Source organism: Rhipicephalus microplus, chromosome 1 (assembly GCF_043290135.1).
Source record: "Rhipicephalus microplus isolate Deutch F79 chromosome 1, USDA_Rmic, whole genome shotgun sequence".
NCBI lineage: Eukaryota > Metazoa > Arthropoda > Arachnida > Ixodida > Ixodidae > Rhipicephalus > Rhipicephalus microplus.
In genome coordinates, this window is record NC_134700.1 from 102437472 (window position 1) to 102452529 (window position 15058).

The following is a 15058-nucleotide window of genomic DNA, read 5'->3' on the forward strand; positions in this document are numbered from 1 at the left end:
TTCACAAAGATGCCAACTGCAGCTGGCCTATTGCCAACACCAGGAGCTGATACGAAGTGGTGATTATAGCAAGGATGCTGGCCATGAACACTGCTACGTAAATCACCTTCAGCGCATGGCAACTAACTACAATTGACGTTAACCTGACGTGACGGCTGTATCAAAGGAATACATATGTAATGTTCATAAAATAGGGTAGGCAGCACTGCAACCACTATTGACGTTTCATCAAGATTAGCGTCTATTCCAAAAGTAGTTCCGAGACCTGACGTAGCTCAGTGGTAAAACGGTTCATTGCCACGCAGAATGCTTGGGTTCGATTCCACCTGCGACCCTAACATTTATTATTTGCATTCGTCGGGTCGACGCTACAGAAGTCGGGTATTTCTTAACGCTCGCGCGTTAAAATTACCCTTGTGTGTTCTAGTCGTTCCTGGGTTAATACTAAGTGTCAATCACCTGTGGCACATACCCGCATACCAGCGGCACATACCCACATATGGGTATGTGCCACTGCCTGGCGGGAAAAGTATGACGACATATGCGCCAGGATTGTGACATTATTCATGTCTTGGCTAGAGCGTCATATTCGTGAAACCATCGTACCCTCCCATGCTAATTCTGGTTCACGGTGACCACGACAGCACCCAGGCGTAAGCGGCTACATAGAGAGATCGATAGATAGATAGATAGATAGATAGATAGATAGATAGATAGATAGATAGATAGATACGCTCAAAGTCGCCGACGTTCACTAAGATATGCTCCGCATTTAAAAGCTTGTTTACGTGGTGGGTGTGACCGTCCCTTCGATCGTGAGAGTTGGCCGCGGACATGCAGACCGCCTGCCTCCTGAGCTGCGCTGAGACAACGAGGAGTATTCCTGAGAGTCGTACGTATTCAGAAACGGCCCTCGAATTTAACTTGACTTGTCACAGCGTACAATGCAGCACGAACGTGTCTCAAACGCGCTGTCTGAAGTCTTTGCCAAGGCACGAAGCACAAACGCGTTCCAAACGCGTTGCATTGACGGTGGTGACAAGTCAAGTTCCAGATGAAAAAATGATTCTGAATACAGAGGAAAGATAGTGCCTCATTTATTTTCTCTTTGCTTTGACATTGTTTAGCTTCTTGCGAATGCTACCACGTAAACTCGACACTTTGCTCGAGCTGCTGCGCACCGCCATCTCCAAGCCAAATATTCCGTGGTGGCTATGGTGCCACAGGCCCAGAGGAACGCACTCGTTTGTATCGGGCGGCAGAAAGCGAGTGTAAGGAAAAAAACAAAACAAAAATTGAGCATCACTGATTGGTTCCAGCAGCTTTGCGATTGCAGTCACGCAACTGAAAAAATCGATCAGGAAGTGACGAGCCAAAGCAGTCGCTTTGCGACCGTTTGCGACCGTTCGCGAATGCTTGCGACCAGTCGCAAATGGACGTGCGACCGCTGCTAGTCGCTGGTGTGCAGCAGCCTTTATACGCGATATGGTGAAGTTTTCTTGCAGCGTCAACCCTTGACAGGGGTATGAGCAGTGTGGGCGCTCTGTCGTGGGCACCTCGGGCAGCGTTGTCGGCGAGCTGGTTACCACTGATCCCCCAGTGTCCCGGAAGCCGTTGAACGACTGTGTCCTGTCTTTCATTAGTGACTAAATGATTGATTTCATTGATATCACACACGAACTGATATTTCCCGCGTTGTAGACTTCACACACATTGAAGGGCCTCCTTGGAGTTTCAGAATATAGCCCACTCACCAGGGGCTCCTCACGTACAAATTTTATTGCGCCTAGAAGGGTGGTGAGCTCGGAGCTCATAGACGTCGGGACGTTTGAAGTCTCGATCTTGACGGAGATTGGCCTAGTTGGAACCTTAAAGGCGTCCGTTGAACTTCACAAGACTGAACCATCTGTATAAACATGAGTTCGGTTTACGTACGATAGATGCAAAATGTCCAATGAGATCTGCTTGAGGGTTGAAGATAACAGGCTCGGCTTTTTGTATATCTCCGGCACGTTCAGTGAAGAAATGGGCCACAGAGCAATTTTCATTCGCCACCTCAATTTCGGCTCCCCTACTGAGAAAATTTAGTATTCAAAGTTTTGGGCCATTTTCGCCGACGTCTGGCTTGAGGGTGAAAGGAACTTAAACGAGAAAATTTCGCAGACATTTTTTTTATCATTTGTCACCTTTTTATACACAATACAAGTACTTTTGTTTTCAGCCGTTGAAAGGCTAGGCTCTTAAACCCTGGTTTTACAGTGGAATTGGAGAAGGAAATGCATCAGTGAAACTTGAAGCTGGGCGAGTTCTTTCCTAAATCAAGGTAATTTGGTGTGCGCAAATAAAGACAATGACACAGAAAAGATGAGACGGGGACAAGCGCAAACTTTCAAGTGAATTTTCTTATTTGTCACCCTTCGAATATATGGTCCCGAAAGAACATAATCAAGTGGTCAACGGGTCAAAACCAAAGAGCTTACAAAAAGCCCAACAAATAATTACGCTCTCTATCAAATAAGGTTATTGACGTGTCGCTAACGCAAGCATGGCCTCTCGCAGAATTATAGAGGGCTTAAGTGAGTTCGCGGGCTGTGGTAACACCGCTCCTACCCAAAATATTATTCTCTCTTAAAATCAGTGAGCACATGCAAGCTTGGAAATGCACGGGTAAATGCGCGTTCCCGTTATTTTTGAGTGAGACCCCAAGTTGTCTTGCATGATAGTTCACGCAACGCCCCATTTGGCCGACGTAAAATTTCCCTCAAGACAGTGGTACTTCGCAGACGACGCCAGTCGAATATTTTACGTACGAAAACAACTTCTTGTTTTCACAAACGCTTGATATTTATTTTTTATATTGTTGGCCAATGTGCCCAGATTCGGGTGCACGTTAAAGATCCCCAGGTGGTCGAAATTTCCAGAGCCCTCCACTGCAGCGTCTCTCATATTCATATGGTGGTTTTGGGACGTTAAACCACACATATCAATCAATCATCAAATTATCAGATTGCTTTTTGCCAGAGAAGATTCTGAGACAAAGCCCAGCCAGCTTACGCGGGGCGGAGAACGGTATCGGGCACCATGCTCTCTCTCTATCTTTCTCCACTTGTGGCAAATGCGATGCATATAAGGCATCAACTTCAGACGCCACCAGTGATGCTAGCATGAGTCCACACTGGAGCGGGCTACTTTGGCGTCACGCAGAAGAACCTCTGCGATCGCCATCACTACTGTGCAAGGATACCAGGCAGCAAATAAACACCACACCTAATCATTAAATCTATCTTGCATAGCACGTGGACATGATATTCTGAGAGTGGAATGTAGAAAAAGTTTGGAAATCCCCCTCTTCACAAGCTTAGACTGCGAATAATTTTAGGGCAAAAGGGTCTTCTGCGCCCGTAGAACATAACGCCAACATAGATGGTCAGCTAATACGAGACGTAGATCTAAAAAACTGCACCGAGTAATCCGAGAGAAATTTATAGGTGAAGGTCAAGACCTTTCGGCATTGTTTGAAAATAATAAGAACAGCATCAACAGAGTTGTGTAAGATTGTAAAATGGAGCCTGTTTGAAAGAATCTTTTCTGTGTCGTCTTTATTTGCGGACACAAATTTACCTTGAAGGAAACAGATGTAACGTTGTGAAGTTTCCTTTGTTCAAACAGGTGAAGCCGTTACGAGAGACAAGTGGGAAAGCTTTTTACAGTCAACAATGAGATTCAGTGGCTCTTCGGCAAATTAGTGGTGTCACTGAACAGAACTTATTTGCTTGAACAAAAATTTACATTACTTTACAGATTGTCCCATTCCAGCGCAGCATTCGAGGGAATACTACAAGATATTGAAACGACAACCAGCGTATAACGCGATTCAAGGACGGTGGTATTACTATATTGGTGTGACACATCAGTGTTTTTCTCTGACTTTGGTAGGTGAGTCCTCCTCTTTTATAACTGGAATAGTCGAGCGGCATTGCTAGCAGAAAAGATATATTTAATGCAGGAGTGTGCCTAACTGTACTGGTTGGTACACAAGTAATACGAGAACAAACAGCGCTGGACACGGAACGGTGTAAGAGCGACAAACGACGGCGGTGAACTAACAACCACTGGTTTATTGCCTGTATTGCAATATATGCAAAATTTTTGCGAAAAATAACAACAAAAGCACAATTACCGTGCAGAGAAAGAGAGGGAGGAAATGATCATGTCAAATACATCAGCAAAACAGCCAGTCACGTTTTGAAAACTAATTTCCCTCTTATGTAGAAAAATTGATGAAACATTGGTGCAAGCATGCCCTTGTGCATAAATATGGTAAGCTTCATTGATCTCACGTGTTCCTTGGTGTCTGTACGTTTCCAAAACAGGGCACAGCTCAAGCATTGGTAGCGCACACATGCGTTGCAGCGCTCAGCTAAGCGATATTGCTCATACTTGCCGAGAAAGCAGCCAATAAACTAGCAATAATCTAATGGGTATTACTGCAGCACCTCTACCTGTCGTTTGTTCACCGTCCCATGTACAGCTCTGTTTGTTCACGTCTTGGCCTATTGTCATAAGATGTTCAGCGTATCTGATTGTCTCATTTGGTACGAAGAGTGCGACATGACGTTGGTTCATTAGAGTTACAAATAACGCTTGATTTCTGTTTTGCGAATGCTTGTTTCTAAAGTAATTGCATCACAAATTGTTGATCGCTTGTCAATCGTAGCACGTCCCTTTCCTCGTTGGAAAGTAGATTGGGAATAGGGGGGGGGGGGGGTAGAAAAAGTGCCAAAAATTTGAAAATTATAAATATATTTATAATTCACATAATACCATGACAAATCAATGCGGAAACCTTGTTTTGAGTACAAGGTAGGTGCTAAATAAATAATTAAAAGCAACACTTTTAGGTTCGTCTGGTGCATGGGACATGCAGGCTTTGAGGGTAACTAGAGGGAGGAAGCTCTATCTCAAGAACTGATAAAGCATACTGAGCCCCAGCTTACCTCGCTGTGACCTCCATCCTTGCGTCCACACGACGTTTTTCACGAGGAGGCAGATAACGACACTGCTAGGATGTCTTCGCTAGTGCTTCTCGCTCATCAGCGATATAATTCAAACAGGAATATATCCAAGTTTATTCGGATTGCGCAAAATCTTACGAACTCTGTTTGGCCACGATTGTTTGTGGTGTCCTAACCACCGACCCTCCGTCATGTCTTGCGATGTTGCAGTGAATTGACCAATAAACGCAGTGGCTGGCAGCGCAAATATATAATAGAAAGCTCTTTGAAGCAATCGGAGGCACTCTTCACTAGCTCCTAACCGGAGGTGCTGCAAGCACTTTTGTACCACGTCCAGCCGGCGGTATAAGTCAGTGGAGCCACCCAACACTGGAATCTCACCCATCTAGCTCCTAACCTTTCTATTTTCCTGAATAAAAGTTATTCTTTTTCTGCGAAGTGATGTCCAGTACTACTGGAAGGGAGAAATGTGATGATATTGTTATGAGAATGTTTTCTGTAGTTAGGTTTAGTAAAAGCTATAGATCCATTGTCCATGCGATTTTTACAGGGCTCCTTCAATCCCACAGCATGGCTATACTGACTGCTGCCGTGCTCTTGGTCTTCTTGACAGGTAAGACTAGTAGTTCCTTATGCCAGTTAAATCAGCTTTCAAGAGTGCTCCGAGTGCACGACAGCATCACTCGCAATACATGAGTTTGGATGAAATGAGCGATTTTTTTGACCGCCGTATTTTCGGTAGATTTAGCTGAGTTATTTTTCTCGCCACGCTTATCTATCAACACTATAAACGCTGCGCGGTGATACCAGTGCTCATTAACGATCTACGTGCAGTCATTCAGCGTTTGGCCAGGACAGGTGCTGTTTAAAAGGCAGCAGGGCAGTAATGATGGCGGTTGCTGTGCAATGGAGCACCTGTTACTTGAGAGAGCATAGGTGATAAGTCGGCCCGTTTCGCTTATATAGCTGTCATGAGCGGCGGTGAGTGAACCACACCGTTTGTAGCAGTGGCGGATCCAGAGGGGGGGGGGGGGTAGGGGTGATAGCCCCCCTTAGCCTGTCAGCACCCTCTCCCCCTCTCTTGAGTACTTGCCATCCACCTGCTATCACCAGTTAGGACAAATGAGTGGGACCACTGTGAGAACACATTAACAGTATTTATGCCATTACAGGGTTTGTGTGCTAGTAAAAACAAAAAAGTCATGACCACGCACGCAGGTGTTGATTCAAGTGCCCCCACCCCCAAATGGGTGGCTGGATCCGCCCCTCGTGAGTAGGTTTGTAGGTGTAACGTTAGACGGAACCTGAACCACAGAGCGGTAGCGGGCATGTCACGTGGTAATGTTTAACAACAGAGTTTTTTTGTTAGGCCAGTTCGCGTCACAGGAAAACTATAAGGAATGGTATGCGCCGCTGAAAGCAGTAAATTCAAGTTGAGTTTTCAGTGAAGATATCGAAGCCAAACTCAGGAGTATAGTAATTACTACTGACTGAGGCGATCTCTTTTATGCAAAACTGAGCTATTCTAAGTCTGACTAGAACTAATTCAGACTAATCATCGCTGACCGAACTCTCAAGAGATACTTGAGCTCCATGTGGCATATTTATGCTATTTACAGTAATTAAAAGCTAATTAAGCAAAATGAGGGTGTCCCCGCGAACGGAAGAACAGCTGAATGAGTGAGCGAATGCAGAAGCTTTATTGGCCTGGTGTGCGACTGATAGCGGTGCTGCGAACGGCGCTTGTATGAGGCCAATTCGAGGAACCACGCACTTTTGTTTTGAGGCCATGCTGCCGTATAGAAAGCACCGTTCGTAATGAAGCTTGAAAAATAAGCAATTCAGTTGGTTATCTGATGAGTAGTGGCTACCGACACTGAACAACTATACGTCTCCACTTTCAACCGATTTCAAAGCACAACACTTTCCTTCATATAATTGCGTCGGCCGCTTGTCTCCGCGGAGAGTCGTGCGCAATGTTAAATGTTAAAGTTAGAAGCACGTATCAATTATGTTAATTACATTATATTGCAATTTTTTCGGCCTTTCTAGGCTCATGCATATAATATAAATTTGTACTTCACCACGCCAACCTGCACTCTTATGTTGTAATGTGAATAAAAATTTCAAAGCTGTAAAATATTTATGATCACTTTTTGTCAACGCGAATAATGAAAATTGGCGGTGTTGCATTTACAAATTTTGTCATAAGTTAGGAATGGTGGCAACAATAAATATTCAAGCTAGTTCGGAGTTGTAATTAGGTTTCTAAGCTAAAAACATTAACAGAATGCAAAATGTGATAAGAGCTCCACAGCAACTGCAGACCAGCCGTAAACATAACTTTTATGTTAAAATACACGAAGACATCGCCTAAAGCTGCTTCACACATATGAAGTTACACGCATACACATTTCCTGATCCTGGTTTGCACAAAAAGTGAGCATTGTCCACTTCACCGCAGTCGATCACGACGAAGACGTTATGTAGCAGGTTCGCAAATCTACTTGTTCGCAGATGAATTTGACGGGCGTGCCTTTCCATGCATATCAAGGGCTGCACTTAATAATGTAACAGCTTAAGCAGAGGGCAAGAGATTTTTCGGTATAATAAAGAACTGTATAACTCCTTTGCTCATTACACAAATATTGTTAGAAGAAAGAATTCAATTTTTAAAACACAGTGATTACTTCAACTTCAAATCAAAACTTGGTTTTTCATTATTATTATTTGTTCCCTTCACGCATAGTCGCACTTCCATCATAGAGAAAGCAAGAAGCTCCATCTTTCTCTATGCTTCAATCGGAGCTCCCATAACTCCCTATGCTTATGTCGGTGGCAATAGCTTCAGAACCACTTTTCGGCCGAACTTTCGCAACCTATTTGAATAGACCTTGGTGGATCACTCACCTTTGCCAAAAAGTGAGTGACTTCTTCATTCCAAGTATCCATCGCTATAAACCGAGGCCCGAGCTCTTTCCCCCAATCCGGAGCAGATGCTACGGGTTTAACAATGGCAGCAACGCCTCTCATCTACTCCTGAATTTTCTTGTTCGCTCTGTTCGTCCATGGGTGGAATGCTCGGGTAATTTTTACTTTCTCATACCTCGCGCCAAAGGGTGTTTACAACGTCGGGGCAGTATTGACAGTTTTTACTGTAGTTGCCGGGGTACATTGCGTTAAGTAGTGTATGGTAGGAAAATAGGTACCCGTCAATAGCCTTCTTCTAGTCACTGTTTGCGCTCTAAATATTTAGTAATTGCACGCTGAAATATGTAACGACTACAATAATAAAATTAGTACTTTCTTTACATCTTTTAAAGAAAAGCTATACTTGAATAATACGTAACTAGAACAAGTTAATATCGCCATCAATTTTATGATGAAGAAACTTTATTGCTCACACTGCTGCTTCAGTGACACGGAAGTTTTTAAGGGGTCTTGCGACACTTTTGGGGCAGCTTAATTCAGCCCCGAAACGCTTGTAGCGATGATTACTGAGACAAATGCTATAAGAATGATGAAAATTGGTGCACGGAAAGTGAAGGTATGAGTCCTTAAACTTCAAAAATTGAGCAGACAATGACGAAAAACGTTCGCTTACACATTTCCCTTACCTGCTGACATCACCGCTTCCAATTACTGCGCGTGTCTTATAAAGACAATCCGGAAATATAACCGCATTGTGGCTTGCACACAATTCCTCGCTACCGCTCTTTTTGATGGCGTCGTTAGTATGGTTACTGCGAATCATGTGCGTCGGGTAGCAGACGCTCCCACGGTCACACTGTGTAAGATACATACATACGCTTTTGGCGGGGTCACTTCTCGGCTTGCATGCAAGACGTGGTCTGCGGCAATGCTGGCGCCCCTCACCTGTTGCATTTTTCGCTCGCAAAAATGCGGCATGCATTGCCACTTTCAGTTGCCGGCGTATCATAGCCTCGTTCACAGGCTAAGTGTCATGTTCGTTGTTCTGCGAATACATAATTTCGTAACAGGAATTACTTTTTTGACAATGTATAAAAAAAGGTTTTTGCTGCCTTAAGCATTCACTCATATGACCTAGCTATCCCCCTATGAATACTGCAGGCTAGTTCTCGCGTCAAGCCAATCAAAAGCGAACGGTTGTTGTCGTGACGTCACATAACAAACGTAGTCGATATGTGTCGCCGCAGCCTAAAATAAAGTAGTTTGTCCCATGAATAAAAATTAAAACAGTGTCAATTCCGGCGTTGCTGCGTGCGCAACGATATCGGCGCGTTCCACAGCACCAGCTGAACCGATGAAAATTGCGTGTTCAAATAGTGTCGCAGGGCCCCTTTAAGCGAAACGCCTTCATCCTGTTATCACTAGTGCCTCGACTGCATGGCCTGCATGCATCTGGCTCATTTGATAATAAAAACAAGAAACGTTACCCTCTGCTTTCCTTATGATCTATTTCTTCGAGTATTTGACATAATTGCTAATTATGTGAGAGCTATTCTAGAAATATTGAGTATTTCGAGTGTGCGCCATTTGATTCGAGCGGCACATTGAAGAGAAGGAACGTTATTTCATTCGTTATTCGAAATTTTCGAACATTAGCACACCCCTAAAATATCCGAATCAAGGTGGTGCCCAGAGGATGCTCAACCCTTTTGTTAGCATATGATCAGGTAGGACGTGTGGAATTACCGCCCGTGCCACATTCAGCGGATGAGGTCATGAGCAAAGTTGAAATGTATGGAGACTAAGATACTTTCTCAAACCAGTGAAGCTCGCCATCCAAATATTTTACGTGGTGTGAAAGGTTATGGTTCAAGTCCGTTGCCATGCATGCACGAACGGTGCTTTCCGAATTACTGTGCTTGCTTTAGAAAACTTTGTGAATTATAGAATGGACGTATGAATTGAATGGTACTCCGAGGTAATATGTCCTGAGCCTGCCTGACAGACTCGCCGCAGTAGCAGGCGACTAGCGTGTAGCGCCATAGCTGCTGCACGAGACTGAATGTTTAAGAAGGAGATGGTTTGCATACATATTACGCTATCGTCCTTACTTGCTCAGTGAAGAACATGGCGGTACTTTTTCAAGGGAACACAAACATTTAACATCCCATTCAGCAGCGTTTGTGTCACAGCCATGTTCATACTCTAGCCATGCGCAATTCACTCAGATGTTGCAGTGAAATCAATTGGCCCTGAACCGATTCCAGATGGTTCAAGACATCATGAATACCGAAAATAATGAACATGCATGCATTTCGCAACGTCAATTTATCCTACGTTGCATAAATTCATCGCACAGCAATGCCGTTCGGAAGGTACCGGTGAACTACCGAAGAATTTATCCAAGACTGCACATTTCATCAATCTACCAATTTCGCTTCGTTGTTCGAGCTGTAACGTGTAGGCGACATGTGGCGCTCCACACTATCAACAATAGTTGTGCCACGTAGAATGAAAGGGAAAGCTTATCCTTTTATCCTAACCTCGCTGAAAGCTGCTACACATAAATACAATAAATGTGGCCCACGAGCGTCAAAGCACATCAACGGATGAGGGGACATGAAGCGCAACTTATTCCTCGTGAATTAGTAATTGATCGTTCATCGTCGGTCTCACTATCGGTGCTTGCACAGCCTTCTACGCCCAAGGAAGGTCGCTTCTTTCAACATCACAGCTGAAAGCTACCTGAAAGATTTCTTCTACCGAATGAATTCGACCAGACCATGTTGCCACCTTATCTGGGCACAAAGAACATTTTTCTCTCAAACTGGTTAACAAGAAAATCAGTTCGTATGTGTAGCTACCAATATCAAGAAACGTACAAAAAGAATGGGCGCAGCGCTGCGCTGGCCATTTTCAGATTGTTGCTATAACTAATTAGAAGAGCAAATCGCGAGCCCACGCAATTTCTTGCGTATGATGCTATGGGATTCACGGATTACAATAGCACTGACGAATGCTATAAGAAAGTAAAACGAGATGAGATTCAACTGAACTTGTCAGATGATAACAGTTGACTTACCTAAGTGGCAACACAAAAACTTGAGAAGCTGATATCTGCTGTAAAAAACCAGCGCAAAAGACGACGCACAAAAGAAGCAGGACCCATTATCAGAGCTTGTCCTGTTTCCACCTTCTTTAGTGTGTCGTCTCTTGCGCTGGTTTTTTTACACCATGAAGCTTAACCAACTCGCCCAGTTTTGTACGCTGCTGATATGTGAAAGATGTGGGCTGTCATTGAAAGCGTGAGTTGCCACATATTTTCCCTCACAAAAAGCTTCATGTCTGGAAAGAACGGATCAGATTTTTCGAGTATGGTGGGCCCGGTTTGTTGACTGAAAAGACATGCAAAGTCTTGGTGTTTGTTTTTAGCCAGCACAGCCGAACAAAGCGGAACTGCCTATAGTGCTACTAGTGTGTCGTGTATTGACCCGCCTCCAGAGCAGGCACCTGAATACCGCTTGGTGGTGCGGCAGTCTGTGGGTATTCCGAATATAGCCTTTAGTTTCATATTGATACCAACACTATGCGCGATGCACTCGTGCTCACCTGGCTTTTTGTGTTGCGCAGAATGGCCTTTACCCGCTTCATCTTGATTGAATAATTGGAGCTAACTTTATTTTACTCAATTTTGACTTTTTTCGAGAGATCAGATGACCCAAACCACGTATATTAAGCATCAAACAGATATTCCTTCTATAGGGCAACTAAACAACTTCGAGGTCAAAAAGTTGCACAGAAGAGAAAAATGCGCACTTTTGCTTCGTAAAAATTATTCCGCAAGAATTTAGCGAATACAAGTTCTAATAAGAAATTTACAGGGTTTATAAATATCTATTTTTGCTGATTTAAAGTTTTTGCTCGGCCTCGCGTCCATTGTATGCCATAGGGAGGGGGAAGGAATAGCCCGTCGTCGTGACTCCGCCTACTTCGGCAACGTGACACTACGTCAGCAATACGTATGCCATTGTCGTGCAGCCAATGTGCGAGCAGGGCTTTCTCCCCATGAGCATCCTGTCATAGCGGCATCGGAAAGAGCACGGTGCGAGGAGCACCCTTTCCTAACGATAAAGTATGGGTTAATATGTTGGACTTAACGTCCCAAAACCACCATTTCATTACGAGAGATGCCGTTGTGTTGGGATCCGGAAATTTCGGCCGCCTGGGGTTCGTTACGTGCACCCATATTTGAGCGCACAGGCCTGCAGACTTTCCGCCTCCCTCAAAAATGTAGCCACCGCAGCCGGGTGTGATGGTTAAGGACGTTCGTCACTATGTTTGCTTATAGCGGACGAGAAAGGATTAACAAGAACAATTTATTTGATGGCATGGGTGGAATGGCTGACGGCACTCAGATACGCTACCGTGTGCAGCGCCATTGAGTCGGACATCACGGCCAACCCAGCAAACAGGGTCCCAACTCCTGAGGTCCAGGATCAGGCCACGGCTCACGAGGACCACGCCCGGTAGGCCTCTCCCACGAACCTGCTCCAGGCCACTGCACCCAGGCAGGAGCCGTTCAGCAGGCCCCGTCCTTGGATCTTGTACAGGCCGACGGACTCGACCTCGAACGGACACACCGGAGCTCGACCTGTCCGACACGTACGGGTCCCACGTCCGACTCAGGAACGCTCCCAGGAACTCGTCCTCTCGAGAAGCGCACTGCTTCGTCTGCCTTCGTGGCCTCAACCCTCAGAGCTGCGGTGGCGGAGATGCCTGGACCAGCGCGACCTCGGACCTCGTTTCCAAGCTTTTGATCACCACCCGGGCGTAGCGGTTCCACGTGTGGATTCTGGCCAGCACCGCACCGTCTGTGCCGTGCTGAAATGCTGCTCGCTACAGCTGCGGAGCGGCAGCTCACTCACCTGCGTTCCTCGCCTTGGCCAGGGCACAGCCAGGTACCCTCGGGTGCACAGCTCGTGAGCTCGCGGCCCAATTCCAAGGCTGGCGCGTCGCTCGGTACGGCTCGGCACCGCTCGGCGATCCTTGATTCAGCCAGCAACTCTCTTGGCACCTGGATCCTCGGCCACCCTGAACCTCGCCCGGCTCCGTGATCCTCCGTACACACGCCCGCGTCTCGCCCGGCAAAACGTCTCCCTCGTCCCTTGCCGATGTGCGACGTTCTGGTGACACCGGCGCTTGATGGCATGGGTGCGGCTACGGAGCAGTGAACCCACATCGGAGACGCGATGCTCCATGCGGAGAATGGCCAGCCTGTCCAGCGAACAGCTTGCGTCGAGACGCGATGCTCGGCGTAACCGTGACCATTAGCCAGGCCACGTTCATCGCTGTGCCGAACGGCTGACCGTGGAGACGCCTCGCCGAGATCCGCGATGCCCTCGGCAAGAAAGAAAACGGCAGGCCAGGCCGCGCCCCGAGATATAGTACTCGTGCCGGCAACGCCACCCCAGCTGGTAGTTGGACGGCAGTAGCGTGGACAGCCGCGTTCCCCGGCCGAAACCTGGATCGCCTGCGTCCGACGCTTCGGCCCGCTGTCTCCCGTCTGCTGCTGCTCCGGCTCGTCCCCAGCCACACAGCCTACTGCCACGTAATGATCATACGTGGCCCAATTGTGGCACGTCACCTCCACGGGCCACCACAGATCATCAGCTGATTGGCGCACAGTTGCCTCGTAATCGCACGTGCCTTGTCCCGCACCTTCGTCGTTGTCGTTTTTCTCCAATACTCACACCAGGATTCGATCCCAAGACCTGGGGGTCACCAGCGGAGTACCTCAGCCACTAGATCAGCGCGGTGGGGCTAGCGATAAAGTAACCAGATGCCTATTTATCTCGGAGGCTTTTGTTCTCGCAATACCACTTCTCCTGGTAAGCTTGAGTTCTACTAAACGGAGCGGGCAGCACAGGAAAATGAAAATACAGACTGCGCAGCCAAAAGTGCATCAACACAGGTCCGAGGTGCTGCTTCGTAGAGCAAAGGGCCAATAGAAGAGCTCAGTCGTTCATCAAGTCGACCAATGGCAAGTTCGCGTCACTGCGAAAATGATGGGGATGGGTCAGGCGATAAATAAAAGCGCTGAAAATTTTTTTAGTGGAGAGTCTGCGTAGCTTACAGTGCTGTAATATTTCAAAAGTGTGACTACCGCGGTCTAATAAATGAACTGGTGAGCTTGTTTGAAGGGTGTAAAAAACGTCGAAGCTGCATCATTGGCCCTTTAAGGTTCGGGAAATCAAGGGATGTCAGTGCTCCCAGCACGTGTTCGCCAGCTTTCTATATATGGTATATATTTTCATACAAATTTTGGCAGCCATGGCCACGAGTGTGGCTGGAAACCATTGTACGAATATTGAAAGCTGTTTTTTTTTAACTGGAGGTGGCCCAAATGCAACGGGAGGGTAGAAACTGCATGACGTCCATTCCATTCACACAAAAAGAAATGGCCCTCTTGCAAAAAACACTACATCTGGGGTAGAGTGTAGCGGATATACGTGGTCGCACTGCACACCTCTCACATTTGGAGCTGTTGTTTGTGAGATACATATATATATCGTATTTACTCGCATATATGCGCACTTTCTTTTCAGAAGATCGGGCACGAAGTTAGGTGTGCCAACTACGCGGGTAAAATCACTTGGTTTTCGCGCTTTAAATCTGCACATTTGTCAAGTAAAAGGCGACTTTATCGTTGACCAATCCATTCAGCATAAAACAGACATACATACGTATGTTTTAATGAGCAAGCGATAGCCGCCAACTGCACACACACACGTAAAATTTATTTACACAAAAGTCATAGGTGTTCCTCATTTTCTCTATTCGAAGTCCGGGTCGGAGAACACACATTCATCTCCACCAAGCAGGAATTGGTTTTCGGTGTCCGAATTATCCACACCCCTCAACATGCCATTCTCGCTCGCATCCAGTGCGTTCGAGATACCCGTCTTCATGAAGCTTTTCCAGATGACTTCGTCGGAAATTGCCTTCCACGCTTCCAAGATCCAAGCGTACAGCATTTCCACAGGCGGCCTCTTTATCTTACCACCTGGAGTCAGCTGATGTTGTCCTCCAGCCATCCAGGTGATTTAAAGCCT

The 15058-nt window shown here is 46.1% G+C and overlaps 1 protein-coding gene across 2 annotated transcripts in view; it reads left to right on the top strand.

Annotated features, from left to right (window-relative positions):
- The first annotated feature begins 3679 nt into the window (after positions 1-3679).
- Positions 3680-15058, top strand: part of LOC119178450 (defensin BmKDfsin6-like) — a 28624-nt gene continuing 17245 nt past the window's right edge. The window contains exons 1-2 of one of the 2 annotated variants that reach the window (XM_075870651.1): positions 3680-3936; positions 5566-5628. In XM_075870651.1, the coding sequence (XP_075726766.1) occupies positions 5586-5628 (43 nt within the window). In that variant the 5' untranslated portion in view covers positions 3680-3936; positions 5566-5585. The remainder of the gene's footprint in view (positions 3937-5565; positions 5629-15058) is intronic. The other variant, XM_075870652.1, reaches the window with a different exon arrangement.